At 44.1% G+C, this 13,846-nt stretch overlaps 1 protein-coding gene across 4 annotated transcripts in view; it reads left to right on the top strand.

Annotated features, from left to right (window-relative positions):
- Nucleotides 1–13,846, top strand: part of NR1H3 (nuclear receptor subfamily 1 group H member 3) — a 38,795-nt gene that overhangs the window by 19,707 nt on the left and 5,242 nt on the right. For all 4 annotated transcript variants that reach the window (XM_006261401.4, XM_059722834.1, XM_014602335.3 and 1 more), the window contains exons 2-6: nucleotides 271–505; nucleotides 4,256–4,522; nucleotides 6,795–7,003; nucleotides 7,257–7,436; nucleotides 7,806–7,905. In XM_006261401.4, the coding sequence (XP_006261463.1) occupies nucleotides 391–505; nucleotides 4,256–4,522; nucleotides 6,795–7,003; nucleotides 7,257–7,436; nucleotides 7,806–7,905 (871 nt within the window). In that variant the 5' untranslated portion in view covers nucleotides 271–390. The remainder of the gene's footprint in view (nucleotides 1–270; nucleotides 506–4,255; nucleotides 4,523–6,794; nucleotides 7,004–7,256; nucleotides 7,437–7,805; nucleotides 7,906–13,846) is intronic.

The following is a 13,846-nucleotide window of genomic DNA, read 5'->3' on the forward strand; positions in this document are numbered from 1 at the left end:
CTGAGATCTCATGGCAGCGTGTGTGGTAACTGAAAGTCTGTCCTGCTGCAGTACATGATCTGGAGCTAAGCAGAGGGTTTAGTCTCAAGGGTTTCCTGGTCTTACTTTTCCTTATATTCAGTTAAGATTAAGCTTTTCTCTGCCTGAATGATTAAGCAGGGCCTTGAAGTGCAGCTGACTTGTAACACATCTATACCCAAAAGGGCTTTGAGATTCGGTAGCTTCACTGATTGAATTTTCTCCTTTTTATGTTTCTTTCATTCTCCACAGGCACTTCCTGTCAGTTAAGCAGCAAAACAAGCCTTACAACCTTGAACACGTCTGCAGCCCCTTGCTCAGTAACAATGCTGCGGGAAATGAGATAATAGCAAGCCCTTCTGTGCAACCTACATGGGTCCCACGCAGCTCGCCACACAGGATCATGGGAAGAGGGTGGCAAGTGTATTTGAGATGGAGGAAGGGTTTTCACTTTTCTCTAGTTCAGAGAACCCATCAGAGCATACAGGTAAGATTGACAGTCTGTTACATACACACAGCACAAAGGTGCTCAGGGAATTGTAAACAGATTTATAACGCTCGGGGCTGCTGGTGATAGGGAATAGGAGAGGACTTGGCAGTTGGTGAGAGTTCTCCAGGAGGTCTTTAAATGTAATGTATTGTGTATACCTGAGCTTAACATTGTCCCCTTATGGTTGGGGCCATAGAGTACAAAAGGGACCCACTCCTGTCTTCTGCTATTAAAGAAAATAGAATAAAAAGGTGCCTATGTTATATCACATTGCCAAACTACAACAGGTGGCAGCTACACAACAGTTTAGTATTACATTAGAAAGCCAGTATCAAGCATCTGCAAATGGGACATTAAAAGGCAAATAGAAATGGGGTGAAAGAAACGTCCACTAAAACCTACAAAGAAACATTGCAATCCAGACAGATCAAACTTAAAAAAGAATGAGTGTCTGAAGATGCACAGCAAAAAAAAATAGCACGAGGTCACGAAATCAAATTGAAATTATATCAAACAAGAATACAGAAACAATGACTTCAGGAGGGGTATACCAGAAAGAATAAAGGCTAGAAAGATGTCAGGGAGGGCAAGCTAGATTGTATAGACAAAATGGCAGCTGTTGTACAGAATGCCACCTTGCGGAGAGATATGAAGACATGGTATAGCATACCAGACAGTTATCAAAAAGAAGCAATCAAGCAATCCAGGACTATAAAGCCAGTTTAATAATTAAGAAATCAGAGCAACTACATTTATGGAAGCAAAACTGTAATCAATTAGTAAATGTCCAACTCAACTCAGTAGTCAGAGAGGATTTATATGTAAGCTGAACTAGTATCAGTCAGTGAAATGGAAGTATAGAAAGCAGTTATGTTGAAATTGGAGTGAAAAAAACTATTTATGTAGTGAAGCTGCCAAAGAAAGAGAATCTCAGTCAATGCAAGGACTTTGAAGACATTGAAAGGCTTTCCGTCCCAAGTCAAGTGTTTACATATTATCCTAGATCAGTGGTACTCAACTATTGGACCTCATGGGCCAGATGAGTGGTGCAGAGCACGTCTGTGGGCTGGATCAAGCCCTGAGGCTTGGCACTGCCCCTTCCCTACCCCATGTACCAGGAGTGGGTCTTGGGGACCCAATCCTGTCCCCTGTTTGCTGGGATTGGGTCAGAGGTCTGTTGACACCTGTGCCAGGATTGGGTCGTGGGGGCCACTAATGCCGTCTCCTGCCTCTCCCCTCCACATCCTGGGATTGGGTCCCAGGAACTCAGTGCTGCCTCCTCATAGCCCCACCAAAATGAGATTGGGCCCTGGGGTACATCACTGTTCCCACCCAGCCCTGTATGCTGGGATCAGGCACCAGATACAGTGTGCAGGGCCTAGAGCTCCTGTGGCTCCTGGGGGAGTGGTGTCATTGTGCTCCCATCATCAAATTTCTGGACTCATGGGGAGTCCTACAGGCTGGACAACACAATGCTATGGGCTGGATCTGGCCCATGGGCCAGAGGTTGAGCACCCCTGCCCTGGACAGATTAAAGAAAGCAGAAGTATTGAGGCAATGACATGAACAGGCAACATTCAGATGAGAAATCATGTGTGAATGAAATAACCCCATGTCACAGGCCAGCTGAATAGCAGTCCCCACTCTATGTGAATTTCATGGCCTTCCAAAAAGTACTGATAAACTAGATGGAATAGTCTGATGAAAGGCTGTCACAATAGGATCCCTTCAGAAATTTGTGAGCATCATCCAGAGTTGCTATGAAAATGTATGTGAAGTATTACATAATAGCAAACTTAGTGAACTATTTGAGGTAACTACGCACATCAGTCAGGGATATGTTTGTCACCCATAATCTTCCTACTGGTAACAGAGTGGGTAATAAAAAAAAAAAAAAGTGGAATGTTTTAATGGAATGCAGTGGACTCCTAAACAGATTGGAGGACCCTGATGTTACATTTTGTCTCTTGTACCTGATCCTCAAATTTGTGAGCCCAAGGGAGTGACCCCAGACCTGTGCATGGTTATTGGGATCAAAAATCAATGTAGTAGCAACTAAAACCAGGAGAATCAACATGTACCAAGAAACAAGAATAACAGTTACTGGGCTGGGCATCGAAGTTTAGCCACTCGGGTGTCTTAGCAGCTTCACAAGCAAAATGGGTGGACGCAACAAGATATTAAAACCAGGATAATAAAAGCCAGGCATGTCTTCATAACTCTGCAAATAACCCAGTGGATCTGTGCCTGCAAATGAAACTCCACATGTACTTAGCACCAGTGTAAAGGCTTCCTTCATGCATGGTGCTGAGGTTGGGAGGCTAATTGAGACCCTGCTACTTGAACATCAAGGCTTCATAAACTGCTACTTTTTACAAATCTATAGCCTCTGGCGACTAAAAGAAATCACTAAATGCTACAATAGAGGACGAAACAGAAGCTGATAGGACTAGAAATAAAGGACCAAAAATGGGAGTATCTGGGGCACACATGGAAGGACCCAAATATCACCACAAGGCAGGTGTTAGATTGGAATCATCAGCCTGAGAGGCATCTGGGTAGTAGTTGCAGCTGTGGACTGGGGCCAGGGCGGTGTTGGGCTCTTCCCAGCAGGGTGGAGCTCAGCTGGGCTGTGCTTGGGGCATGCGGCAATGGTGCTGGGAGCAGGGGCTATGGCAAATTTTGGGGTGGCAGCAGCTGTGCCCCCCCAGTAACTCTGCTCCCAGTACCGCTGCCACCCACCCTGAGTGCAGCCTGGCCCAGGTGCGCGCCCCCCCCCCCCCCCCCCCCCCCCCCCAACTCTGGCACTGGCCCCAGCCCACAGCAAGCTGCAGCCTGTCCTGTCCTGTGCAGATCTGGGGCACATGCCCCCCTTGCCTCCTGGGGTGCACATAGCAGTAGGAGTCACGGCTCAGTCCCACTGGCTGCACAGCGCCTGCCCCAGGCCCAGACCCACTCCTTCCCCAGCCCTGCTGCAGCTGCCTGAAGCCTGACGCCAGACTGCCTTGCGGCCCTACTGCTACCCTGTGTTTGCGGGGCCTAAGTCCTGTTAGGGCTCCTCCCACCCCCCCCTTTCTGCCACCTGTGCTCCTGAGTCATATTTTCCTATTATCTGTATAGGACTTTTGTCCCACTCAGGTTGTGTGGTTCTGAAGAATGTGTGCAAATATTTCTTTATAGTGTCATCTGTCGCTGTTCCCTGTGGTGGAATGAAGATTGAGAGTACAAGAGTCAGATTTTTGGGGAAACAGATTGTCTGTGAGATTTGGGATTTGGTTTTTAGATTTGGGCTTAACTTCTCAGTATGCCTTTCCCATGCTTTTGAAGGTCACTCCCTCTGTATCTGACATGTGGAAAGGAGAAAGTACAAAAGTTTCTGCTCTGAACACGGTTTAGCTCTTCTGTATTGGAAAACTCTTGGGACTGAGAGTGGCTGCAGTTGTGTCCTCGTTATCATCCACAGAAAGTTTTAGAAATGCAGGGTGAAAAAGGTAGAGTTGGGTTACTTTGGTTAGGGTGAGGGATGACATCCATCATGGGTCTGGGTAAAGGAAGAGGCCGTGCTCCAGAAGGAGGGTGAGAGATCTCGGGGTTTTGCAGGTTTTGATGCACAGGACATATCTGTGTTGCTATGGGTGCAGAGAGAATGGCTGCTTGAGGGAGCCAGAGGTCCTGGCCTCTTTCAAACCAGTTTTACAGCTTATTGTTTCTCTGAGACTTTCTATTTTTATCTTTTCCCCTCTATAGAAAATCCACCCCTGAAGCGAAAGAAAGGCCCAGCCCCCAAGATGCTGGGAAATGAAGTGTGCAGTGTGTGTGGGGACAAGGCCTCTGGCTTTCACTACAACGTGCTGAGCTGCGAGGGCTGTAAGGGCTTTTTCCGCCGCAGTGTCATCAAGGGTGCCCAGTACATCTGCAAGAATGGTGGCAAGTGCGAGATGGACATGTACATGCGCCGCAAGTGCCAGGAGTGCCGTCTACGGAAGTGCCAGGAAGCAGGAATGCGGGAGCAGTGTGAGTGCAAGCTATAAGGGCAGTGAGGTTGCAAGGAGTAGGGCATGTGGGAAGGGTGCAACAAGTGTACAAAACTACAGTACATCAGTGGTTCAGAGACGTTCTGCAATCAACTGTAATACCTCTATTGTTTCCAGGCCATGGACAGTTGACATAAGAGAGGACTTCTCACTTGTATTACACCCTATAAATGCATAGTTCTGCACCGTTTACAATTGGGTTTTGGCCCATTTCTGTTAATTACCCCATTTCTCAGCATTATCCAGTTCTTTCTGTAGGATATTCTAATCTTCCTTTGGGTTGACAATGCCTCCCAACTTGAGGTATCACTCTTTGTTACCAGTTCATTAATGAAAATATCAAATAAGATTGTTCCCAAGACTGATCCTTGAAAAACTCAGTAAACTTCCTTCAACCAGAGTTCTCCTTTCTGCACAATCTGTGTTTGCCTCCTCTCTAGCTAGTTCCTTATCCACCCCACAGTTCTTATACTAATCAGCATCTTCTCCATTTTGACTAATAATTTTCCATCCAAACTATATCGGATGCTTTCCTGAAGTCCAGGCAGACTAAATCTACTGCATTTCCCTTGTCTAGAAAATTCATTTTCAGTTATTTTATTAATGGGCTAGTTTGGCTCCTTTTTTGGTGGGGGGGAAAACCATTATATTTTGTCCCATTTGTCCCTATTGAATCTGATTTTTGTGGCATGTGCCACATCTTTCATAGTTCTGGGGTGAAAGTTATCTTACACCCTCCATTTGAGCACATGGAGCTCTTTCAGTTTTGCTTCTGTCTTGCAGTAGGTCAAGTGCATTTCCAGAGCCTCATACCGATTTTTAGCCATCCTACCTTTACTTCCACGTTCAACATTTGTCCCAACTGGAGTAAAATATTAATTTAATTTTGGGGCCATATTAAGATTGCTTTTTTTTTTTAATCCTGACCCTATCCTTATTGCATAATGGCCCTTGATTCCTTGTTCTCTGTGTATTAAAATGGCTAAAGAGTTATAACTATGGTCACGTTCTTTGCAGTGTCTAATTTTAACAATTCATATTTATCCTTATGTTTTCTGACCTTGAAGATGCACAGTTCTGTAGTGGTCAGTTCCGTTTTTCCCTTTCTTTGTAGGCTTTTTTGTGTATCCTTAATACCATTCTTGAGGTTATCTATTTTTTCCACTTGTTGCATCTCAAACCTTTCCCAAGTTTATTGTCCCTTGCTTCAAATAAAAGCTCCAGGTAATTTGGGTACCTTTTTTATTAGAAGTTCTAAATCTCCTCTGCAAGTCCTTTGGGCTCATCAGCCCAGTTGACTTTTACTAACTAGTTTCTCAAAGGCTGCCTTTTTTGGAATAAAAAACATGAGGTACCTACAAAATAGATTTGTATATCCTTCCATTTAATTTAATCTGAACCAATTTGTGATCACTAGATCCAAAGTTATTTTATATCTGCTTTCTGTATAAGCATCTATCTTCTTACTAGAGCTAAGACTGAAATAGCATAATAGTCATAGGGCTGGTTGAGACCTCAAGGGTCATCTTGTCCAACCCTCTGCACACGTGCAGAATTTGCTTTTGTTAAACTCTCACAGATAGATATCTATCTTCTTGCAAACCTCCAGTGAAGAAGGTTTCACAAGATGCCTGAGCAGAATGTTCCATTGGCCTACTGCCAGTAGGCTGTCAAGGATTGTCCTCCTATGCTTGGCCCACTTCATTCCTGCCTATGGATGCTAGAGAAAAACACAGACGGATACAAGTGACTAATAAAGCAAAATCAAGGAAATAACAATGACCAACAATAACATTTAATCTACTCCCACCCACAAACACAATCCTGTGCAAATAGGACAGTGTTCATAACAATTAGTTTAAGAATCTGTTGAGAAGGGCTCAGGGGAAAGCTGTTGGGATGGTTATAGCACTAGTGTAGATAGCACAAAGGTAGCACCTGCCCTTTGTGTTGAATGTGTGGATTATTTTGCAGGACAGAGCTGTTCAAAACAACCAATGAGACAAACTAGAACCAGAAAGGCAGGTTTAATATGAAGTTATCTGCTATTGCCTATTACCTATATTACATGCATTGCAATATACTACATAACTGTAGAATGCATGCATATGCAAAAATACCTGTTACTGTCACCCACAGTGGTGTTCTTTCTGTTTCCCAGGACTTGGCAATGGAGTCCACTGTGTTCCTTTTGCTTCTGGTGGCAGAGTTTGCTTTTACTGCTGCCTCTTTTTCTCTCTCTCTCTCCCTAGGTGTTCTGTCTGAAGAGCAGATCCGGCTGAAGAAGCTTAAGAAACAGGAAGATGATCAGGCACGGACTGTTGTTACACGCCCAAACCCCCCGCAGACCCCAAGTACCTCACACAAACTGACCCCCGAGCAGTTAAACATGATAGACAAGCTTGTGGCAGCACAGCAGCAGTGTAACCGGCGCTCCTTCACAGACAGACTCAAAGTGACGGTACGGGCTGAGAAGAGTAGACTCCAAATTAGAGACTGAAAGTGGAGGCTGGAACTGTGGGTTGTACATGTGGGAAGACCAAGGGCAAGGGTTATGGATTACGTTTTATGGTAAAATGGCAGATGGGGACTTCTCAGTAACTTCTGTGCCTTCTTTATTTCTCTTCCTTTTTGTTTTTTATATTATCTCTCTCTTTCTCTCGCACACAAACACTCCGTCTCCTACTTGTTTTGTCTCTTCTCTGCTCCTACAGCCGTGGCCACAAGTTCCAGACCCTAATAACCGTGAGGCAAGGCAGCAACGTTTTGCTCACTTCACAGAGCTTGCAATCATCTCTGTGCAAGAGATTGTGGACTTTGCCAAGCAGCTGCCTGGTTTCCTGGAACTCACCAGGGAAGATCAGATTGCTCTGCTGAAGACATCCACCATAGAGGTGAAAATCCAGCCCCAGCCAGTTGAAAAGAAAAGAATCCAATCCCTCAACCAGAGAACCCCTTCTTTTGGTTTCAGTAGCTTCTCTGGGGAAGGAAGAAGCAAGAAACCAGCATTCCAGTGCTAGCATCTCTTAGCATAGGGCACTGTAGAGTATAAGGCAAGAGTATTTTTTGAAGAGCTCCTAGTTACTCCAGTTACAGACTCTTGGCAGGGACCATTGCAGCAGATGGGGCACCATTTGCTTTCTAAGTAAGATGTGTGCACCTTAAAGGTGGTTGGGTGCTTTAGGACCTGATAATCTATAGATCTGAGTGCCTTCCCTACTTCTGTCTTACTGAATATATCTCAATGGGTCCATGTGTTTCAGGTGATGCTGCTGGAGACCTCTCGGCGCTACAATCCAGAGATCGAAAGCATCACCTTTCTTAAAGACCTGAGTTATAATCGGGATGATTTCGCCAAAGCAGGTGGTGCATTAGACAGGTGTTTTTTTTTCTTTCCCTCTGTCTTTCTTTCCCTCTGGATCATTGGGCTTAGAGGGTAGTAGTCAATGGCTCGATGTCTAGTTGGCAGCCAGTATTAAGTGGAGTGTCCCAGGGGTCAGTCTTGGGGCCGGTTTTGTTCAACATTTTAATCAGTGACCTGGAAGATGGGATGGAGTGCACCCTTGTCATGTTTGCAGATGACACCAAGATGTGGAGTGAGGTGTAATAGATATCTAGAGGGTCGGGCTAGGACTCAGAGACTTCAGCAGATTGGAGGATTGGACCAAAAGAAATCTCATAAGGTTCAATAAGGATAAGTGCAAAGTCCTGTACTTAAGACAGAACAATCCCATGCACTGCTACAATCTGTGGACCAACTGGCTAAGCAGCAGCTCTGTAGAAAAGGACCTGGGGGTTACAGTGGACAGTAAGCTGAATATGAGCCAACAGTGTGTCCTTCTTGTGAAGAAAGCTAATGGCATACTGTTCTGCATTAGTAGGAGTGTTGCCAGCAGATTGAGGGAAGTGATTCTTCCCCTCTTTTTGGCACTGGTGAGGCTACATCTGGAATAGTGACCAGTTTTGGGCCCTCCAGTATAGAAAGGATGTGAACAAACTGAAGAGTACAGCAGAGGGAAACAGAAATGGTTAGGGGGCTGGAGGCATGACTTCTGAGGAGAGGCTGAAGGAACTGGGCTTATTTAGTCTGGAGAAGAGAAGACTGGGGATTTAATAGCAGCCTTCAACTACCTGAAGGGTGGTTCTAAAGAGGATGGAACTAGACTGTTCTCAGTGATGGCAGAGAATAGAACAAGGAACAGTAGTCTCAAACTGCAGCAAGGGAAGTTTAGGTTGGATATTAGGAAGAACTTTCTCACTAGGAGGGTAGTAAAGCACTGGAACAGGTTACCCAGAGAGGTTGTGGAATCTCCATCCTTGGAGATTTTTAAGAGTTGACTAGACAAAGCCTTGGGTGGGATGATCTAGTTGAGGGTGGTCCTGCTTTGAGCCAGGGTTGGACTAGACCTCCTGAGGTCCCTTTCAGTTTTAATTTTCTATGATTCTATGGTATATTCTTCTATCTTTTCCTTTCTAGTGATAGCTTTTGGACTCTGGATGGGTCTAGGACAGGGTATCAAATATGCAGCCTATGGGCCAGGTTCAGCCTGTGGAGGTAGCTTATCTGGTTTGCAGAGCTTCACTGTAGCTGCCAGCAGCAGAGGAGTTAATGCCATTGCTGCTCAATCCTTCCTCATTGTAGGGCCAACTCCCAGAGGGCAAATGCTGCTGCAGAATTTAGTGTTTTCATTTGCTGCTGATGACCAAAATCAGTGGTAGTTGGTGACAGGGGATGACCAGTGGCATTGTTAACTCTCTGGCTTCACTGACACTGTGGCTCATGCACCTGTGGTAGGGGAGGCTGGGGGTGAGCATCAGTGGCACAAACTCCTTGGCTGCATAGCTGCAGCAAGAAGCCTTGTGGGCTGGATTCTGTGGTAGATCATTCCTTTTTTGTGAGAAGCCCCATTGTCGGGGCCAGGCCTGCCAACACATTTGAGTTTGATGCTTCTGGTCTAGGGATGAACGCAGGAGTTGGCAGCATTTTGGGTATGGTGGGCTGTAATAATTTAGCCCATTCCAAGGCAGGCTGGCTCTTCCAACCTAACTGCTGCTATTACTTCTTCCTGCTGTCTGGTTGCCAAAATACTTCAGAAGCCCTAACTTCGTGGGTCAGAAAGAATTGATCCGCAGGCTAGATTTGGCCAGAAAGACATGAGTTGCTAACCCTGGTATAAAGGGTTTATAACGGGGACCCACCAGTATTAACTTTTAGTACCTGAATTAAGCTGACAGTATATTATCTTAAAAGATCAGGAAGCAAAACTGCAATGGTCTTCTAACGCTCTTCATTTCCACACTGCGGAATTATGTCTGATGGGCCAACTTGCCTCTGATCTCCCTAAAGAAAGAGGAAAGGGCTTTCTATTCAACTCTTCCCAATGTTTTGTGGTTATTTCCAGCTACCTTAGCATAAGAATTCAATGGACTGTGTCAGTAATTCAGTTAAAATCCCTTTATTAAATCCTAAGGCCAGTAGCAATGATATAATTATGTTAAATGAGCTTTCTAAAGTACTGTAATGAATACTAATCAGCACTGTTACAGCATTTCCTAATGATTACACCCACACAATAAAATTATTTACACTGATCAGATACCTACAATAAGATCAAGCCTGAGGGCTTGGTGATAGCTTGTGTTAGAGTAGCTGCAGTAGTTTCACTGGCATTAACCAAGAACTCCTCTGTCTTTAGTATCTTCTGTCTCCCTAGATTTTCCAATGACATTGCCTCCTTTTTGAGTGTCTGCCTTCCAAAAAACTAAGCAAATTTTGTCTGCAACAGAAGACATGTCTGCTTTCTTTTTCCAAACTCCTTCCTACCTTCCTTGTTTTTAGCTTTTTGTTAATTCTTGTTGGGCTTTCATGGGCTTCCTGGAACCAAAGAATGCACCAATTTAATGTTGTTGCTATTGTTTACCACCTTTCCTTCTACATTAGCATATCTGCTGCTTTCTTTTGTCTGATTCTTAGCTTGTTCTTCCACAGCAAGACTATCACTGCAATCTTTCTTTGTCTTTTTGTTTAAAACATGATTTTTCTGCAAGCTTGGCAGCATGTTGCATATAAGAACATATAATCAAATATAACACATCTATTCTATACATATGTTAATTTTTCTTAATGCATCTGAAGCTACACTACATCAACTTTGCATGCAGTCAAACTGCTAAATATTAATCTCTATGCTTGTCTTGGTTGAGAAGGTTGTGCCTACAATTCTACCTTTGATCTACAAGTAGTCTTTGGGGCTTAGGGCAGGCAGGATCATTAATGGTCACTGGGTAGAGGGCAGCAAGGATCAAGCAAGCAGCATCAGAGATTCAGCAATCTGAGTTGTAACTACCTTTTGGAATCCCCTTTGCTTATCTGCTAATGAGTTGATCCCACCCTACTGCCTGGGTTACTAGGGGGCACAGGTTAATAGGCTATCTCATTATTTGAAAATGAAACGGAACTAAGGAGGCGTATTGCTGCTGAGCAGCACAGCCCTGGCTTGTCTCTCGCAGTTTTTACAGGGGGATGTAGTTGGGTAGAACTGGTCCTGTTGGAACATTGTGTGCTTCATCAGCTCAGACTGGGGACTCTAGGAGTAATGGCACTAGGTTGACTAGTTTTGGTGGATGAAGTACATTCCAGAAAGTAGCTTGTGTATCAGTTCAAGACGTTTTAGAAACCTGTGCAGATTATAACAGAAATGTTGTTGTTTTGTAGTTTGTAAGGTGTGATTTCTCAAAAGTGCTCAAGCAGCCTTAATTGCAGTTGAAACCCATAAGAATGAGTGTGCTCAGTACTTCTGAAAATAAGACTGCAGCTCTCCCATAATTTTGGATCCTCTGAGTGTCAATTGTAGAAAGGCCCTTTTGAAAACTCCCACTTCTGTAATATATACCCAAGAATTTTTAAGACTGTCAGCTCAGGAGATTTTGAACTGGCCCATCAATGGGGACTCTGGTTTGACAGAAGCAAACAGTGATATGCATAAAGTTCACTGTAAGTAGATCTATACTGCTTCCACAGTACTCTTGAGACTGCCACTAAGAAACATGCTTCACACACGTACCCACTTCCGCCCTGTGCACAGTAAACAATGAAGGTACTCCAGGGACAGGACCATGGATTACAGCTACATTTCCAAAAGACTGTGGATGGAATAACTTCTTACACTTGCCACTTGAGTAGCCTTTGCACTGAGGGCTTTGGCCTTGGGGTTGCAAAATGGGAGGTTCATTTGTTTGGTTTTTTTTAGGTTTTTTTTAGTCAATGTTTCCTTTGGAAATGTTATGTTGAACTTCATATGTAGTGACCTCAATATAAATGTAATGGCACTGTCTGAACATCTCCATTTATTTCTCTTGGGTGCAGTAAGGAGTTACTTCTCAGTACTTGGCCACCTTCCTTATGGAGTCTGTTTCATTAACTTATTTCACTTCAAGATGGAGAGTAGTTTGAGGGATTCTCATTCAGTATTCTAGGGCTACATCAGTGTGTGTGTGTGAGATTTGTTAAGTGACATTTTAACATTGAGAACATGTTGAATAGCAAACTTGCTTGTCAAACCCAATATGTGATGGGGATTAGAGGAATGGCAGGGTGAGATTGTGGTGCTGAGGATGGGGTAATAGAGGAAATAGTAATGGGATTGGGAGCAGGAGGTGGGTTGTCGCTCTGGGGATTGAAGGGGTTTATGGTACGGTCCCAGAGTGGGGCAGGGGTTTTTCTGTCTGGGCCCTTGGCATTTTTGTAAACTTGTTGCTGTAGTGATTTAACTCTTTCATTTTACTATTGTCTGTTAAGGTTCCCAGAAGCAAGGTCAGTTTTATACTGGCTTTTATTGGATCAACTAAATAATTGGGAGAGATGTTAGACAAGCTTCTTGGCACAAAATGGCATTCCTCAGGTCTTGGGAAAGACATAGATGCAGCTTAAGTTAAATACCAAGTAAAACAATTACTTTTGTTTAATTTACTTATGTAAGTGGAAGAGTCATTTAAGGAAAGCAGGAGGGTGGTAAAGTTGTGGAGCAGGAAGAAGCTATCAGAGGTAGCTACAAAGCAAGTAAAAGGCAGTTGAAAAACATTAACTTAATTATGTAATAGAATAAGACCATTCAAAAGGGAAGAGGGTTGTTATTACTTCTCTGTACTCCACAAGTTAGTAAAAAGAGCATGTAAATTGTAATGTGACATAAGACAGTAGTCTATATTTGGTCCATGGTTTTTCCTGTCCAGTAAAGTTATGGAATTTTGTTCCCACGCATCTGCTGAAGGCATCCTGTAACTTTCTCTCGAGTACAAAGACTGTCACATCAGAGATGGAGTGGTTATTCTGTGAAAATTTGTCATACTGGTAACTTGATGTTTCTTTATCATTTTTCTGTGAGAACTCTGTCTGGAGCATAGTAATTTAGTTTTGCCCACATAGCTTCTATAGGGGCATTTAGTATGTTGATTGAGATGCTGCATCTTTTTTTAGACAGGTGTAGGATCCACAGATTCTGATGGTTTCATTGTGGGGTGTGTTGATCATGGTGATGGTGGAGATGTTTTGAATAGCTTTGCATTTAGTGTTTAGGTTAATCTTGTTCTACTTAATGTTTGTTGATCTGTGGAAAATTTTCTTCTGATGATGAGTTGGGCCTGGTGTTTGAAAGCTGGTGGGAGGAAGGGGCTGGTCCATAAGTTGTGGCCCTCTTCAAGTATAGGTTGTAATTGGAAACTATATAAAGTGGGGGGGGATCAAAATAGTGTGGGATGGTATGTGACAACAAGGGGTGAACAGTTCCTTTCTGTTTATTGTAATAGGTTTGTGAGGGGTATTTGGGTGGCTCATTCTGTAGGCTGCTATGGGCAGATCACAGCGGGGTATGTTTGGTCAAGCTAGTTGAGCTTACCTGTTTTACTTTTGCTGCTGGCTTTGGCCAAGGACCTACTGTTCAGGGCCCTTGCCTCTGCTGCAGCCAGGCTAGTAGATAATACCTGGAGGCCACCCAGGCTTGTTAACAATGCAAAACAAACAAAAGAAGTTAAACAAATAAGTTAGCACTTGGCTGTCTTCCAGTGGTTCTTCCAGGCTTCACCTTCTGGTTGCCTCTTATCTTTCAGAGGCTTTGCAGAGCCACAGGCTTGTGCAACAAAGCAAGTGATCAAGCAAACAGAGAAGAGCCCTGCTCTGGGCTCTCCTGGTGGCTGCTTAACCCCTGGTAGCTCCAGGCAACCTGCTCCCTGGCCAGGTGCAGCCCCTGGAGGCTGTTTTTCAGTGTCTTTTATCAGTCCCACTCTGGGCTCACCTGGCTTAACCCTC

The sequence above is a fragment of the Alligator mississippiensis genome, chromosome 2 (genome assembly GCF_030867095.1).
Source record: "Alligator mississippiensis isolate rAllMis1 chromosome 2, rAllMis1, whole genome shotgun sequence".
Lineage (NCBI taxonomy): Eukaryota > Metazoa > Chordata > Crocodylia > Alligatoridae > Alligator > Alligator mississippiensis.